Genomic DNA, 14,110 nt, shown 5'->3' on the forward strand with positions numbered 1-14,110 from the left:
CATTGATTATGCATGTGCCTGTGCGTGATGGAGCATGCTAGCATACATCCTTTTTGAAATGTATTTACTTTGTGGATTATTTCCAGACTCTAAATTGCCTGTAGGTGTGAACGTGAGTGCGAATGGTCTAAAGCTAGCTAGCATAGTCCATCCACCAGCAATAGAGGTTGAAACGTTTCGTTTTCAATTTGAATTGAGATTTTTGTTTGATGTTTTTTCTCCCAAAAGGTACGACTTTGTGGAATTGGAGGATCCGAGCGACGGGAGCATCCTGGGCTGCTGGTGCGGGTTGCGGGCGGCCCCCGCAGCCCACCTCTCTAAAGGCAATAAAGTCCGCATCCGCTTTGTCTCGGACGAGTACTTCCCGTCCGAGCCGGGCTTCCTCATCCGCTACGCCACGCAGCCTGCGGTAAGAACCGCATCTCGTGAGAATATATATCATTATTATTATTATTATTATTATGAGGGCCCGAGCGGGTAGACCTGCGAGGTCCCGCCGACTAAATGTGCACGAAAACTCCAAATTTTGCCACGCACATCAGGCCTGGTGAAAAATGTGATCCTTTCACGTTTTCGGGCGCGTCTTCCGAAAAATGGCTCGACAGCGCCACCTAGAACGATGCCGAAAGTACATCAAAGGCGAACTCGGTGATCCGTATGACCTGCGGCTCTGAAAATGGGCACAGACGCATCAAAAAGTGGCCGATATCGTAACTCCGACAGGAAGTGACCTTTTGAAGGCGAAATTTTCAGGGTTTAGACTTTTGCGAACTCCTCCTACAGCTTTCATCCAATTCACTTCAAACTTGGTGTGTTTCATCTCAAGACATGGGACATGAAAAGCGATCAAAAGCGTTGGAATCCGATGAAGTATATGACAGGGGCGGGCCTTCAAACTTTTCATTCCACAAACAAAACCTTTTACCTTTTGAAAAGGCTTCGCATTTGTCAAACAGCAGTGCTGTCCTACCTATGGCCTGGGGCCCATTTGGGGGCCATCCCCCATTATTGTATGGCCCACATTTACTCAATATGGGCCATAACTTTGCATATGCCCTAAAGCGTGGTGTCCAACCTACCGCCCAGGGGGCAATTTGCGGCCCTTCATCGTGCCAATACAGCACACCTGCCAGGACCTCAAACTGCAAGTACCCCAACGGGGCCGGCGTGCGAGGGCCCGATTCTAGCTGCGCGTAGCTCTAGTTATTATTATTATTATTATTATTATTTGAGAGCACGGCAGTCTAAAATCAAGTCTTGTGGTTTAATTTCACTTCATGAGCGAGCTGAGGCGAAAACAACATGAGTCTACTAAGCTCATTAAATTGTCAATTTTATTGTTCCGAGTCGGGTCGCACGCATTTGAATGATGAAATAATGCAGCGCTTGTTGGAGCGCATGTTTATTTATTCACAGGAACGAACGGGGGTCAGCTCATTAGTTTGTAGGATGCAGATAAAACTGACTTTGAGCAATCCCGAGGATCTAGTTTAATGCTCCAAAAAATACAATTTTTGTACGCATTTTTGTAATATTACTTTTATTTTATTTTCATGAGTTGTATCTATTTTTAGTTGCGCTTTTATTTCTGTTTGCATTTTCTGCAGTTGCAGTTGATACATTTAATTGTCATTAAAGTTTAGAATGTTACTTTGATTTATTTTTCAAATGTTTGTATTTGCATTTTTAGTAGTTGGATTTTATTTGTTTGATTACATTTTTTTACTTTTTAATTTTATATTGGATATGATCTATTCTATGAGTTGGGTTCACGTATTTAGTTAAATTGAATTTTAATGTTATTTCTATTTTTTTTTTATTATTTGTATTTGATTTGCATTTTTATATTTTGTTGCACTTGATTTTTTTTATGTTCACTTCTGAAGTTAAATTTGATCTTTTTAGATTCTAATTTGTACTCCTCATTTGTATTTTCGTTTACATTTTCACTTCAATTCTCAAAAATTGATGTGGGTTTGAATTTTTATGACTTGTATTTTAGCTGTTTTTATGAGTATTTTGTTTGAGTGTCACTTTATTTTGACTTTTATCGGTTGTAACTGATCTATTTATTTTATTAGCGTTTTATTTTTAGTTGCACTTCTTTTTTTGTGTATTTTTTCCATTGCCTTTTTTTTCTCCAATTTTTCATTGTGTATTTTTTTCCCATTTATTTTTGTTAACCTACACAGGATTCGAATCATTATTTCTTTTCTTTACATTTAGTTGTATTTCATTTTTTGGATTGCGCTTTTTTTCTCTCCATTTATTATTGTTACAATAACGCATGCTATTTTTCATTGGCTTTATTGTTTTCCCCCCTGTACAAGTGACAAAGAAATACGTTTCCAACAACCTCTACCTTTAACGTCATCCACCTGTGTTCGTATCATCTCTCCGTCCGATTGATTAAAAGGTTATTGTTCCATAAAAAAAAAAAAAAGCGTCGACCCCCTCTGTGAAGGGAATAAAGTGTCTCGTCGAGGGTCCTCCACCCCTGCGCGGCTTCCATTCGGACCCCCGAAATGAAAGTGGGACTTAAGAGGGCTTGGAGTACTTTTGAAATTGTCCTCCTCTTGGTAATATCCCATCCTAATGTCACTCTATATTTAGCGCCGTGATATACGCTGTGTATACAGCGATTGTTACTTTTTGACACTTTAATACCGCGAGATTGAGAGTCTGGGACGACCTTTCCGTTCACCTTTCTTCAAGTCATAAAGCGACACGGGAGGATGTCACAATGGCTCCTCTGTCATTTATAATAAGGAGGGGGGGGGGGGGGGGGGGGGGGGGGGAAAGGCTATCAAAAGTCATAATAACCGGTGTATGGAGCTCACGTGTTGCGTTCAATAAATCTGGGGAAAAGGCGACTTCTGCTGCTGTGGACTTCTCTCTCTCTTTTTTCTTTTTTTTGTAAATATATTGATTCTTTGCAGTCATTCTGTTTTTGTTAGGGAAAAGTGGGGCTCGGAGGAAGTCAGAATTTGTCCTTAAAATAATAATAATAAAAAAGAGGTTGAATAAAGGACATTAAAAAGGCTCCGATAGTTAAAAGCAGTGTATGCAGCTCCCGTGTTGCCTTCATGAAAAACTTGTGCTGTGGATGTTTATTTTTACTCTACGGATTATTTCCAGTTGTTCTCTTCAGTCTGTTATGACAACAGAGCAATCTGATTGGACGCTTGTGCTACAGTCACGAAAACTGGGAAAAGTGACGCTTTATGCGTGACCAAATCTTTTTTAAATTTACTCTGCGGGTTCTTCACAGTCGTTTATTCTGGGATGACCTCACAGCGATGTGATTGGACGTTTGTGCTGCATTCAATACATCTGGCAAAAATGCTGCTCAGTGTTGTCCTTTTTTTTTTTTAAATTGATGAAAATCTTGCTCATCAGTTTCTTTGTTTTACTTTATGATGATTATTTTTTGAGTTGCTCCGGTTATTCCGTCGAGTTGTGCCGCTTCGAGGTGGCGGTTATCTCGAGTACGCGTCGCGGCCCTCGCCCCCCCCCGGTTGAACGTAGCCGACTTCCGAGGGGCCAAAACACGACGAAAACGTCGCCCCTCCAGTCTTCTCTTTGAACCCCCATGCGCAGTGGAACAGCGCCGCTCTGCTCCCATCGACCGGAACCCGCAAGAAGCCACGCGGGGGCCCGTCAAGGGCCGCTCTGTCATTGACGGGAAGCCATTTCTTTCCCAGCCGGCTTGTTAAAACACGGAGGGGGAGGAGACGCTCGAAGCCAGCGCAAAAGTACTCACGCTCTGTCGAAGTACGGATACGTGTGTAAAATAATACTCTGGCAAAAGTACTGAGTCGACACCTTTAGTTAAGTCAAAGTAAAACCAAAGTACAGTAGCAAACGTAGTCACAATCTGTACTTAAGTAGAAGTACCTACTCGTGTAAAATAATATTCTGGTGAATGAAACTTGTAAGCAAAGTTACCAGTGTGCAGTATTTGTTATCGTTTGTGCAACTCACATCCATCTCGACTGTTTTCTCTACCGTGCAGGCGGGGAGTTGGCGGGACAAAATTCCTAAGTCTGTTTTTACGCCAACCTCAATTGCAGACTGCGATCGGGACTGGTGGGGACACACACACACGCACACACAAGCCACATTATTTCACGCACAACAGACTTTGCGGCTTAATGGAAGCGTAGCGGATTGCAGGGAAGCGGTTAGCGAGCCCATGAGAACGGGGGGAGCGAGTTCCCCACGTGTGCCTTAACAGGCCCTTTCCTGACCAGTTGTCATTATTTTAGCCAGTCGAAATAAAAGCACGCAGTTGTAACGCTGCCATTGCCTGTGGGCGAAATGTGCTGTCAAGAGTCGATGCGCACAAACACACACACACACACACACAAAATAAAAGTCTCAAGAAGCCTCATTTTGGTCATTTCCATAGGACTCGGCGCAAAGACGGGGTCCAAATTCAGCCCCCGGCGCCAGTTGCAATTAGCGACATGAAATTTGCTGGGCAAGTTGACCTTTAGTAGACCCACGAAAAAGTCTCGAGAAGCCACGCCCTCACAGACACAGCGTGTCTTCCATTTTGCTTTGAGAAGCACGGCGGAACGTAGCAGTGAAGTTTGACGACCACGTAAAACACCAAACTCCAATTGGATGAGTTTGAAAATTCAGCCAGTTGCCCTGCGCAACATGTCGTTTGGTAGACATGATCACAGTGAGCAGACCCACAAAAAAGTCTCAAGAAGGCACGCCCTAAAAGACGCAGGAAGTCTGCCATTTTGCTTTGAAAAGCATGGCGGAACACAGCAGTGAAGTTTGATGATTTTCCATGAAATGCAAAACTTTCAGAACTCGAGTTTGAATATTCAGCCCATGGATCCCGTTTCTTTAAGCAACATGAAGTTTGGTGGGCTTGTCAAGTAGTAGTAGCCCCACGCAAAAAAAAAAAAGAAGCTTTTTAAGCATCTTTGAGAGGATACTCTTCAAAATCAGGAGGATTCTTGAACAAGAAAGCCTTTTCAAAATAAACAGATGTCTTTTGTGTGTGTGTGTGTGTTTATCTCTCAATCGGCGGCCGTGACAAGTCGCAGCGGGCCCGGCTGGCCGAGGGACCGCACCGCCGCTGATTGTGGGAGGATTGCGCCGTGAAAATTCATAGGCTGTTAATGACTTCCAGTCGCCGGACTCTGGCAAGGTTCGGCTAATTTGCCGCTCGCGCTACTGCCGCCGCTCGCTGCCAAGATCTGTCGGCGTTGGGCGCTCGTGCCCATTTTAAACCAAATGCGACACTGCACGCTTTCTTAACGAGCCGCTCTCGTTAGCGCCAGCGCACAGATGGGCCTCAGATGTTTTCCTTTTTTTTGGCGTCCTTCGCAAGCAGCATTCCCGGGAGAACATCTCGGAGTTTAGTGCGCATACCTCCGTCCATGTGGGGAAAAGCGCATAGGAAGTGTTTAGAAAAGGGCAGACAAATTCAAAAAAAACCTATTTGAAAAGTGATTGGATGTCGAGTGTGAGTGTGACTGTGTGTGTGTGTGTGTTGCTGTAAAGGGGCTTACAAATATTTTTCAATTTATTTACACATGTATTTTGTTATTCATTTTTTCTTTTCTTTGTATTTTTAATTTTTTTTGTTAATTTAGATTTTTTTTTTTTCCGCCTGTGCGGAGTTTGCATGTTCTCCCCGTGCCTGCGCGGGTTTTCTCCGGGCACTCCGGTTTCCTCCCACATCCCAAAAACATGCGTTAATTGGAGACTCTCAATTGCCCGTAGGTGTGAACGTGATTGCGAATGGTTGTTTGTTCCTATGTGCCCTGCGATTGGCTGGCAACCGGTTCAGGGTGTACCCCGCCTCCTGCCCGATGACGGCTGGGATAGGCTCCGGCACGCCCGCGACCCGCGTGAGGAGAAGCGGCTCAGAAAATGGATGGATGGATGGATTTTCATACTTTTTATTTGTCTTCTCTATTTATTTTTTTTATTTGTAGTTTATTTGTATTTTATTTATAATTTTTAAAAATGTTTATATTTCTTTTCATTTGTATTTGTGTCAAAGTTTTTATAAAAATGTAATTTCTTGGGGTGGGGGGGTTTTAGCTTTGTTTTCATTTGTATTTCATTATTTGAGTGTATGTGTGTTATGGGGTTATCATTTTCATTCTTATTTTATTTCTGTGTTAATTAGGGTGATATCATTTTCACTTCAATACTGTTTTCATTTTTAATCTCTATTTTCCATTAGATTTTTATTTTTATTTGTTTTCATTTTTTAGTTCTTTTCCTCTTTTTAAAGTGCATTTGATTTCTTTCATTTTGATTTTGATTTTTGTTTCCATTTTGATTTTTTACATCTATCGCTGGTCAGTGTTTTTGTAGCGTTCAAACTATGTTAAATGATACACAAATCTAAAATAAATGTCTTTGATTTGATTGATTTCTTTTTTTAACCATCGTGTTTATTTTGATGCGTCTGAACAGGAAGTGAGACAGACACATACGAAGTAAAAATCACAACCGAAACCAAATTGGAAGGATGATGGAAAACTTCATTTGTATGGATTCTTTTTTACAATTTCAGTCACTTCTCTGTATTAAACTTTTTAAAAAAGTACATTCGGAGGAAACCACGCTTATTGTCCAATTTTTAACTAACCCTGTGTATGGATTTTGCAGCAAGACTCTTTGACCTCATTTGTATTAAAAAGGCTCCCAAAAAAAAAACAACCCAAAAAAACAACCTGTTATGATTCACAGTTATAAATACATGTATGAAATAACACAGAAATCCATCCTAACCTCAGACAGCTGAGTAATTCATTAGTGGTTTTGATATTTATATTCTTGAACATAAATATGTGACTTAATGGAAGGAGGTTTTCACATTAGTACCTCAGATGGGAATAACAGAAAGATTATCTCAGGGCTTTTACTTATTTATTTATATTTTATTCAACCCCCGAAACTTGTTTGACTTGGCAACGTGAAATTTGGAAGGCACGTCTATCACGAAAAGACCCACACAAAAAAAAAAAAAAGGCTCAAGAAGCCATGCCTGACAGCACACATGAAGTCTACTGCAAAGTCGAATTTTGTCACTTTCCAGGGGGTCCTACAAAAACAAACTTTTTTTGAAGAGTTTTTTTTCTTTTTCTGATCGCTACCAATTTTAAACCAGGTATACTAGACAAGTGGGTGGCACAAAATGATAAAGTAGTATTTCAAATTTGGTCAGTGTGTGTTGGCGGAGCGCGCTGGCCAATTTCGATACGACGCGAAACTCTAATAAGTTTGAAAATGAAGCCCTTGGAGCCAGTTTTATTTAGCAACATGAAATTTGGTAGAAATGACCATCATGCGGAAACACACAAAAAAGTCTCAAGAAGCCATGCCGGAAAAGACACGGGGAGTCTGCCGCCTTGGCTCAAAGCAGCCATTTCGAGGTCAATTTTGCAATAAACACGGCAAAGTTGCCTGAGAGGTTTTGTGTGATTGATGCCAATTTTAACCAGGTGTGTGGCGCCAAACGGTGAGAGCACGGCGGCGAAGTTTGGTGACGCAACGGAATTGAAAAGATACTCTAAAGGGGGGAAAAAAAACTTTCTTTTACTTCAATAATAATTAACACTCAAATTAGATGACCAGGACACTCTTGTAAAAGAGATTTGTAATAGCAACGAGGTACCAAATACTAATGAAATGCGTGTAAACTTCTAATTTGAAAGAAAAAGTCATGAAAAATGATCAAAAAAATTTATTTCTCTCATTATACTGGTATTTAGCAAATAGAAAAAAAATAAAATGATAAAAATAAATAATAAAAAATCTTTTTCACTGACCACATTTGTATTTTAGTTAAAAATGCCACTTTTGTTATTAGGCTAATGAAATACAAAAAAAAATTGTCCATGTAAAAATGGACTTTAAAATAATCTGAATACCAAATATTCAATAAATTCTATTAATTAATCATAATAATACAAAGCTCGAAAAGTCACCCGAGAGGATTTAAAGAATGTAAAGAAAAATCATTTCCTTTTGAATAGTTAACGAAAACGACCATATGCTGTTCAGACATTATGAGAAGAACATTTTTTTTTTTTTTTTTTTTTTTTTTTTTGTGCGCGTGTGTGGAAAAATATGAAGATTTCCGCCGATTTCCTCGCAGGTGCCCGCAGAAGCCGAGCCTCCGTCCCAGCAGGACCTGCAGGAGCTGTCGGCCGCCGTGTCGGGCCTGAGGACGGTGGAGGAGGTGATGAAGTACCTGGAACCCGAGCGCTGGCGGCTGGACATGGACGACTTGTACAATCCCACGTGGCACGTGCTTGGCAAATCCTTCATCCATAACAAAAAAGCCAAAGGTATAGGAGCTTTTTTTCATTTGACGCTCGACTTAAAGCGCTTGGAATTATTATTTGTTTTTTTTTAATCGCGGTGTGTAAGTACCCACGTGAAGTGAAAACACACCTTTAAGCCATTAAAGTATTGCCGTGCTGCCGTCTTGCGGCATCCTGGTGCCAAGGAACTATGATGACGTGAGTTGAGCAGCTTCATATAGACAAAAGTAATGCATTGCTGCCATCTTCTGGCATCCATAGGCAAATGTAAACCTTTTTTAGGGGCGTGTCAATCATTTGTGAATTTTTACTATTCACAGCAGGTTTTGTTCCCCGAATAGCTATTCGCAGGGGATCGCTGTATACTGTACAGCACAGGTGTCAAACTGGTGGCCCGGGGGCCAGATCCGGCCCACGAAAGCAAATCATGTGCGTCAACTTCCTGTTTCTTGCGAAAATATCAAAATTGCAAATTGTCTTCGCTTGTAATAACGTTGAGAAATATCCCTCTTAAAAGAAATGTAATAATAGTTGGGGGGGAAACATACTTGTATAGGCTCCAAATTTCAAAAGTAGCTACCCATCAAATTTTATGGTCCTCCGAGGGAAGTCATAACGACGAGGTGGCCCGTGACAAAAATGAATTTGACACCCCTGCTGTAGAGTAAAAACCCATTAAAAAACAATATTGATATTAATCTTTATGTTTCTGTCCCCCCCCCCCCCAAAAAAAAAAGGAGGAGATGACCTCAATCTGCTTTGGGAGGAATCTCAGTTGTACAGCTGCACGCCACGCAACCTGTCCGTGTCCCTGCGCGAGGAGCTGAAGCGCACCGACGCCATTTTCTGGCCCAGCTGCATCCTGGTGAGGCGCTGCGGCGGGAACTGCGCCTGCTGCGCCCACCGTTGCTACGACTGCCAGTGCCAGCCCGCCCGGGTCGCCACGAAATACCACGAGGTAAGCACTTATTTGAACACGCTAATCGGTGATAGGCCCCAAAAAGCCTAAACGTTTAACTTGTTAAATGTTATGTTACCATAGTTTTAAAGTTGAGTTAAAATTGTTTGGTTTTGTGTCAAATAAATGTTTCATGTCATTATTTTGAAATTGTTATAAAAATGGTGAATTATTCTCATAATTATTCAGAATTAAACTGGCTTGACACAATAGAATGTTTAAAAAAAACTTATTCAGGAAAGAAAAATATTATTATTATTATAAATATTCTAAATATACAAGTATTATTATTAACATAATACAAATATTTTGAATACACAAAAATAAAACATTCATTTTAATTCATATAATAATTAAAAGTGAAATTTCAAATCATATAAATGTACGAAAAAATGTTGTGTTCAGCATTAATAATTCATATAATCAGTAAAATTTTATTTAAAAAAATTTCAATGTAAATACCACATATATAAACAAATTAAACTTTTGTGGAATTATTAAAGGGGGTATTTAACAATGTTGTGTGTGTCCAAGACTTAGTATTTTTTCCTACATATATGATTTTGTTTTGTTTTGTTTTGTTTTTCTTTTTTCCTGTCAGGTTCTGCTGCTGAAGCACCGCAGCGGAGGCCGAGGCCTGCAGAAGTCCATGACCGACGTGGCCTTGGAGCACCACGAGGAGTGCGCGTGCGTGTGCAAGGACGCCGATAACGCCGACAATAGCGCGCCGCTCGGACACGTTTAACGCCAAATCGGACGACGTTAAATTAAAACAAAAAGCGAGATTGGGACGGATTCAATCTGCGGAACGTCGTGGAATAAATACTGAGACTACAGATTCCACCGGACTCTATCTTGAGTGTTAGAAGACAATTTGAGATAAGGAGCTGCCTATTCTTCGGCTTTTTGGGGGGGATCTGATAGTGTCACGGAAAATGGGAGCCTCTTGTCGGAGGGCTTTTGCGATACGCACCCCTCAGAAAGTAATATCGGACCAGTGAGGCCATTTCCTGCCTTTTTGCTGTACGCTGAAATCATTTGCGTTTGACATGAAAACAACCTCAGTATCCTGCAGTTTTGACAGTAACATTAGGCCGTAATCACAACAACAACAAAACTGCGATGGCATGGTATGACATGTTAGCATTTATTGTCAGTAGGTGGAACATACAACGTAGACACCGAGGCTGACCCATGCTTCCTCTTTCCCTGCCCCTCGACTCCCCCCGTCCAATCGCCACTCAAATTTGGTTACATTCAGGGCCTCCCAGAAAATAGGAAATTACAGAACTAGAATCTGCTCAACACATCTGCAGGGTTGCGGCAATATTCAATGATTATTTATATCACGTACCACAACTTCGAGAATCACTGCTTTATAGGGTTTAAGTCTGGAGATGGACTTGGCCAGTCTTTTTGACTTTTCCCTTCTTGCCCCTCTGATGAATTGCTTTGTTGTTTTGGCAATGTGTTGGGATAATAACACCTCTAGTTACAGCTCTAACTACTATTAAAAAAAAAAAAATCTGTATATCGTCATGAATATCGTCATCGCAAATTTCCTTCAAATATCGTGATATCATTTTGAGGCTAGCCTACTTCCAAATACAGTACTAATGAAATCTCTGTACACTTGTGACTTTGAACAAAGTAATGATTGTGTCAAAAAAATAAAAGAAATAATAATCTTGTTTCTCATTATTCAGGTATTTAGCATAAAGAAATAACTAACCCTAAAACAGGAAAGGTTTAGTTTGATTGTTTCGGACGGCGAGAAAACAAAACAAAACAAAACCAAAAAGCGTACTTGTCTTTTTATACACCGTACGTAACCATCTGGTTTCAATTGTATCTGCTTCTCATGCTGATTACACCTCGAACTAGCATAAATCCAGTCTTCACAAGAGCCCAGATCCTTTTTGAAGTATTTTTGTCTTCATTCTTTTTTTTTTTACGTCCAACCCAACTCTTTTCATTCTATGGCAAACGTAAAGGAATTGGTCCATTACTTTTGGATGGGAGCGAGTGATCATCTTCGTGTGTAAATATTCCATTTGCAGTTCTTTGCCTCGCTAAGGTGCTTTTTTTTTTTTTTTTTTTTTTTTCCTACCAAAGAGACTGTGGTTGCTTCATTTGACTCAGTTACGCCTTTCAAGTATTTATTTCTGTGCTCTGCCCCCCCTCCCCCCCAAAAAAAAGATTCATTGTTGTTGTACAGTAAGACTCGCCTCCATTTTCTTCCTGTATATTTTTTTTTTAAATGTGTTTTTCATTCACTCATGTTCAGTTATTTATCTACAGTAGCTCCCTCTGCAACAACTGGTATTTTATTGTACTGAAATTCTGAAATAAAGTCATTTCTTATTGTGGATGGCATATAGTAACCTTGAGGAAAGAAAACACAAAAAGAATCCCAATATGAATGTATTACAGAATGTATGAATACATTTTCTCCCCCCTCAAGCACTGTTCAAAACTAGTCACAAAGATAAAATGCAATACAATAAAGCAGCAATAACACAAAATAAATACAAATAATAAATAAATCAGAATCTGCAAACATCAATGTCGACAGTTAAATACATATTTTGGATTTTGGTGGTCTTGTTTTAAAGAATATACAATAAAATCGCTTTAATTCCAAAATATATTTCTAAAAATATTTTTGTATTTTTAAATAGCTAATCAATTTACTCACTGTTGAAACTGTTTGAGAAATTATTTTAAATAGGACAAATTTTGCTCTCTGTTTTATGTTTGTTACAGTAAGACCTAAATATTTTAAAAGAATATTTGTATTAAATAATATAAAATGAAAGAAAGCCATTTGAATGTTTTGAAACAATATTCTATTTGATATAGTTACTCACTGTTCAAACTATTTGAGAAATAATTTTTATATTTCTATGTATTTAGTATTCAATAATATTACATTTGTAATCAAACATATACAATACAGTGCTGCATATTACAATTTGTATTTAGTTAATATTATCAATATTAGTATTGTTTAAAAAATAATCATATATTTTTAAATTATGTAATTTAATTCAATACCACTTTTGACAGTGTTTTATATATTGAATTAATTTACTTGTTGTTTAAACTATTTGAGAAACCCTTTTTAAGATTTAAAAATGTTTACCATACAATGAAACGTCAATATTGTTCAACACGTGCATTTTAAAATAATATTTTTTTATTTTATTAGTATATAAAAATGTTATTAATTACACAGTCTATTTTTAAATGCAACATAATTCAAATTTTTTTTTTAATTTAAATGTTTTTTTTAATATTTATTCAATTTACTGACCCTTTTCAATTATATGATAAACCCTTTTTAAAAAAATGTTTTTTATTTATTTGCAGTAAAACATTTTCATCCTCCAAATATATTTAAAAACAAATTTGTATTTGAATTTCATGTAAAAATACAATCAATTAATTAATGATATGTTTAAATAACGGAAGCTCAATCAACCGTATTTTTAACAAAATGCAAAAATGTAATTATTTTACTCCTATTTGAGAAAAAGTCAGTTTTATCTCACACGAAATGTTTGAAATACTTTATCTTTAAGAATGTGAAATAAAATGACATTTCTGAAATAATTGTGTTCTTTTTTTTTGGGTCGGGGGGTGGGCTGTTTAAAAATCCCCACTCATATCTCCCGTCTAGTTTTGATCTTGTTACTGACAGCGTAGCGGTACTGTACACTTGCGTGCAGATGATGTGCCTTTCGCCCCGAGTCGGCCGGGATTGGCTCCAGCTCCCCGTAACGCTAAACTGGCTCAGTGCTACGCAAAATGGATGGACGGACGGATGGAATTCTTACGTTGCCGTCTAATGTGAACCATGGCAGGCGCGTGCGATGGCGACAGATGCTGCTGCGTAAACGCGCCTCTGCCATTGTGGCTTCATGCCATACCATTGGAAGCCTTTGCCCCCCCGTACACACGCACAGTGGACAATGACTGTGAAAGGCGCTTACGCCCTCCCCGACATTCGCATGGCACAAAGACTCGAAATGAGCCCAATTGACCTCTACTAAACCGCACGCTTCACCTTCATCATCATTTTCCCCATCGCACAAACATACTTAAAGTTTCAAGGACATGTAACTTTGTGCGATGTTGAGTAGTGCACATTAACCTTAAAAATATAGAACAGCAAGAATAGTTAGCAGCAATCGATCTAGCAAAGAAAATATGCACATATTAATTAATAGACAATCTTTTTCTTTTCCTTTGGGCTTGTCCCTTTAGCGCGTCATCCTTTTCCATGGAAGCCTATCTCCTGCATCTTCCTCTCCAACGCCAACTGCCCTCATGCCTTCCCTCACGACCTCCATCAACCTTCTCTTTGCTCTTCCTCTCGCCCACTTGCCTGGCAGCTCCATCCTCATCATCCTTCTCCCAATATACTCACTATTTCTCCTCTGGACGTGTCCAAACCATCCAAGTCTGCTCTCTCTAACTTTGTCTCCAAAACATCGAACGTCGGCTGTCCCTCTGATGAGCTCGTTTCTAATTTGATCCAACCTGGTCACTCAGGTTGAGCGAACCTCAACATCTTCATTGCCGCTGTCTCGAATGCGCACATCGTGGCTGGCCTCACCACTGTTTTCTAAACTTTGCCCTTCATCCTAGCAGAGACTCTTCTGTCACATGACACACCTGACACCTTCCTCCACCCGTTTCTTCACTTCCTGACCACACTCACCATTGCTCTGGACGGTTGACCCCAAGTATTTCAAGTCCTCCACCCTTGGAGGACTTCTCTTCTCCATGTAGCCTCACTCTTCCCCCACCACCCCTCTCGTTCACGCACATACATTCT

At 39.6% G+C, this 14,110-nt stretch overlaps 1 protein-coding gene and 1 long non-coding RNA gene across 2 annotated transcripts in view; one reads left to right on the forward strand and one right to left on the reverse strand.

Moving 5' to 3' along the window:
* pdgfc (platelet derived growth factor c) overlaps positions 1 to 11,636 on the forward strand; it is a 34,547-nt gene extending 22,911 nt beyond the window's left edge. Inside the window, exons 3-6 of the mRNA XM_061787958.1 lie at positions 229 to 409; positions 8,141 to 8,333; positions 9,047 to 9,267; positions 9,869 to 11,636. Coding sequence (XP_061643942.1) covers positions 229 to 409; positions 8,141 to 8,333; positions 9,047 to 9,267; positions 9,869 to 10,012 — 739 coding nt within the window. The 3' untranslated portion in view covers positions 10,013 to 11,636. The remainder of the gene's footprint in view (positions 1 to 228; positions 410 to 8,140; positions 8,334 to 9,046; positions 9,268 to 9,868) is intronic.
* The window catches only part of LOC133484836 (uncharacterized), a 35,409-nt gene that overhangs the window by 9,496 nt on the left and 11,803 nt on the right, over positions 1 to 14,110 (reverse strand). The gene's annotated exons all lie outside the window — the stretch shown is intronic.

The sequence above is a fragment of the Phyllopteryx taeniolatus genome, chromosome 10 (genome assembly GCF_024500385.1).
Source record: "Phyllopteryx taeniolatus isolate TA_2022b chromosome 10, UOR_Ptae_1.2, whole genome shotgun sequence".
Classification (NCBI taxonomy): domain Eukaryota; kingdom Metazoa; phylum Chordata; class Actinopteri; order Syngnathiformes; family Syngnathidae; genus Phyllopteryx; species Phyllopteryx taeniolatus.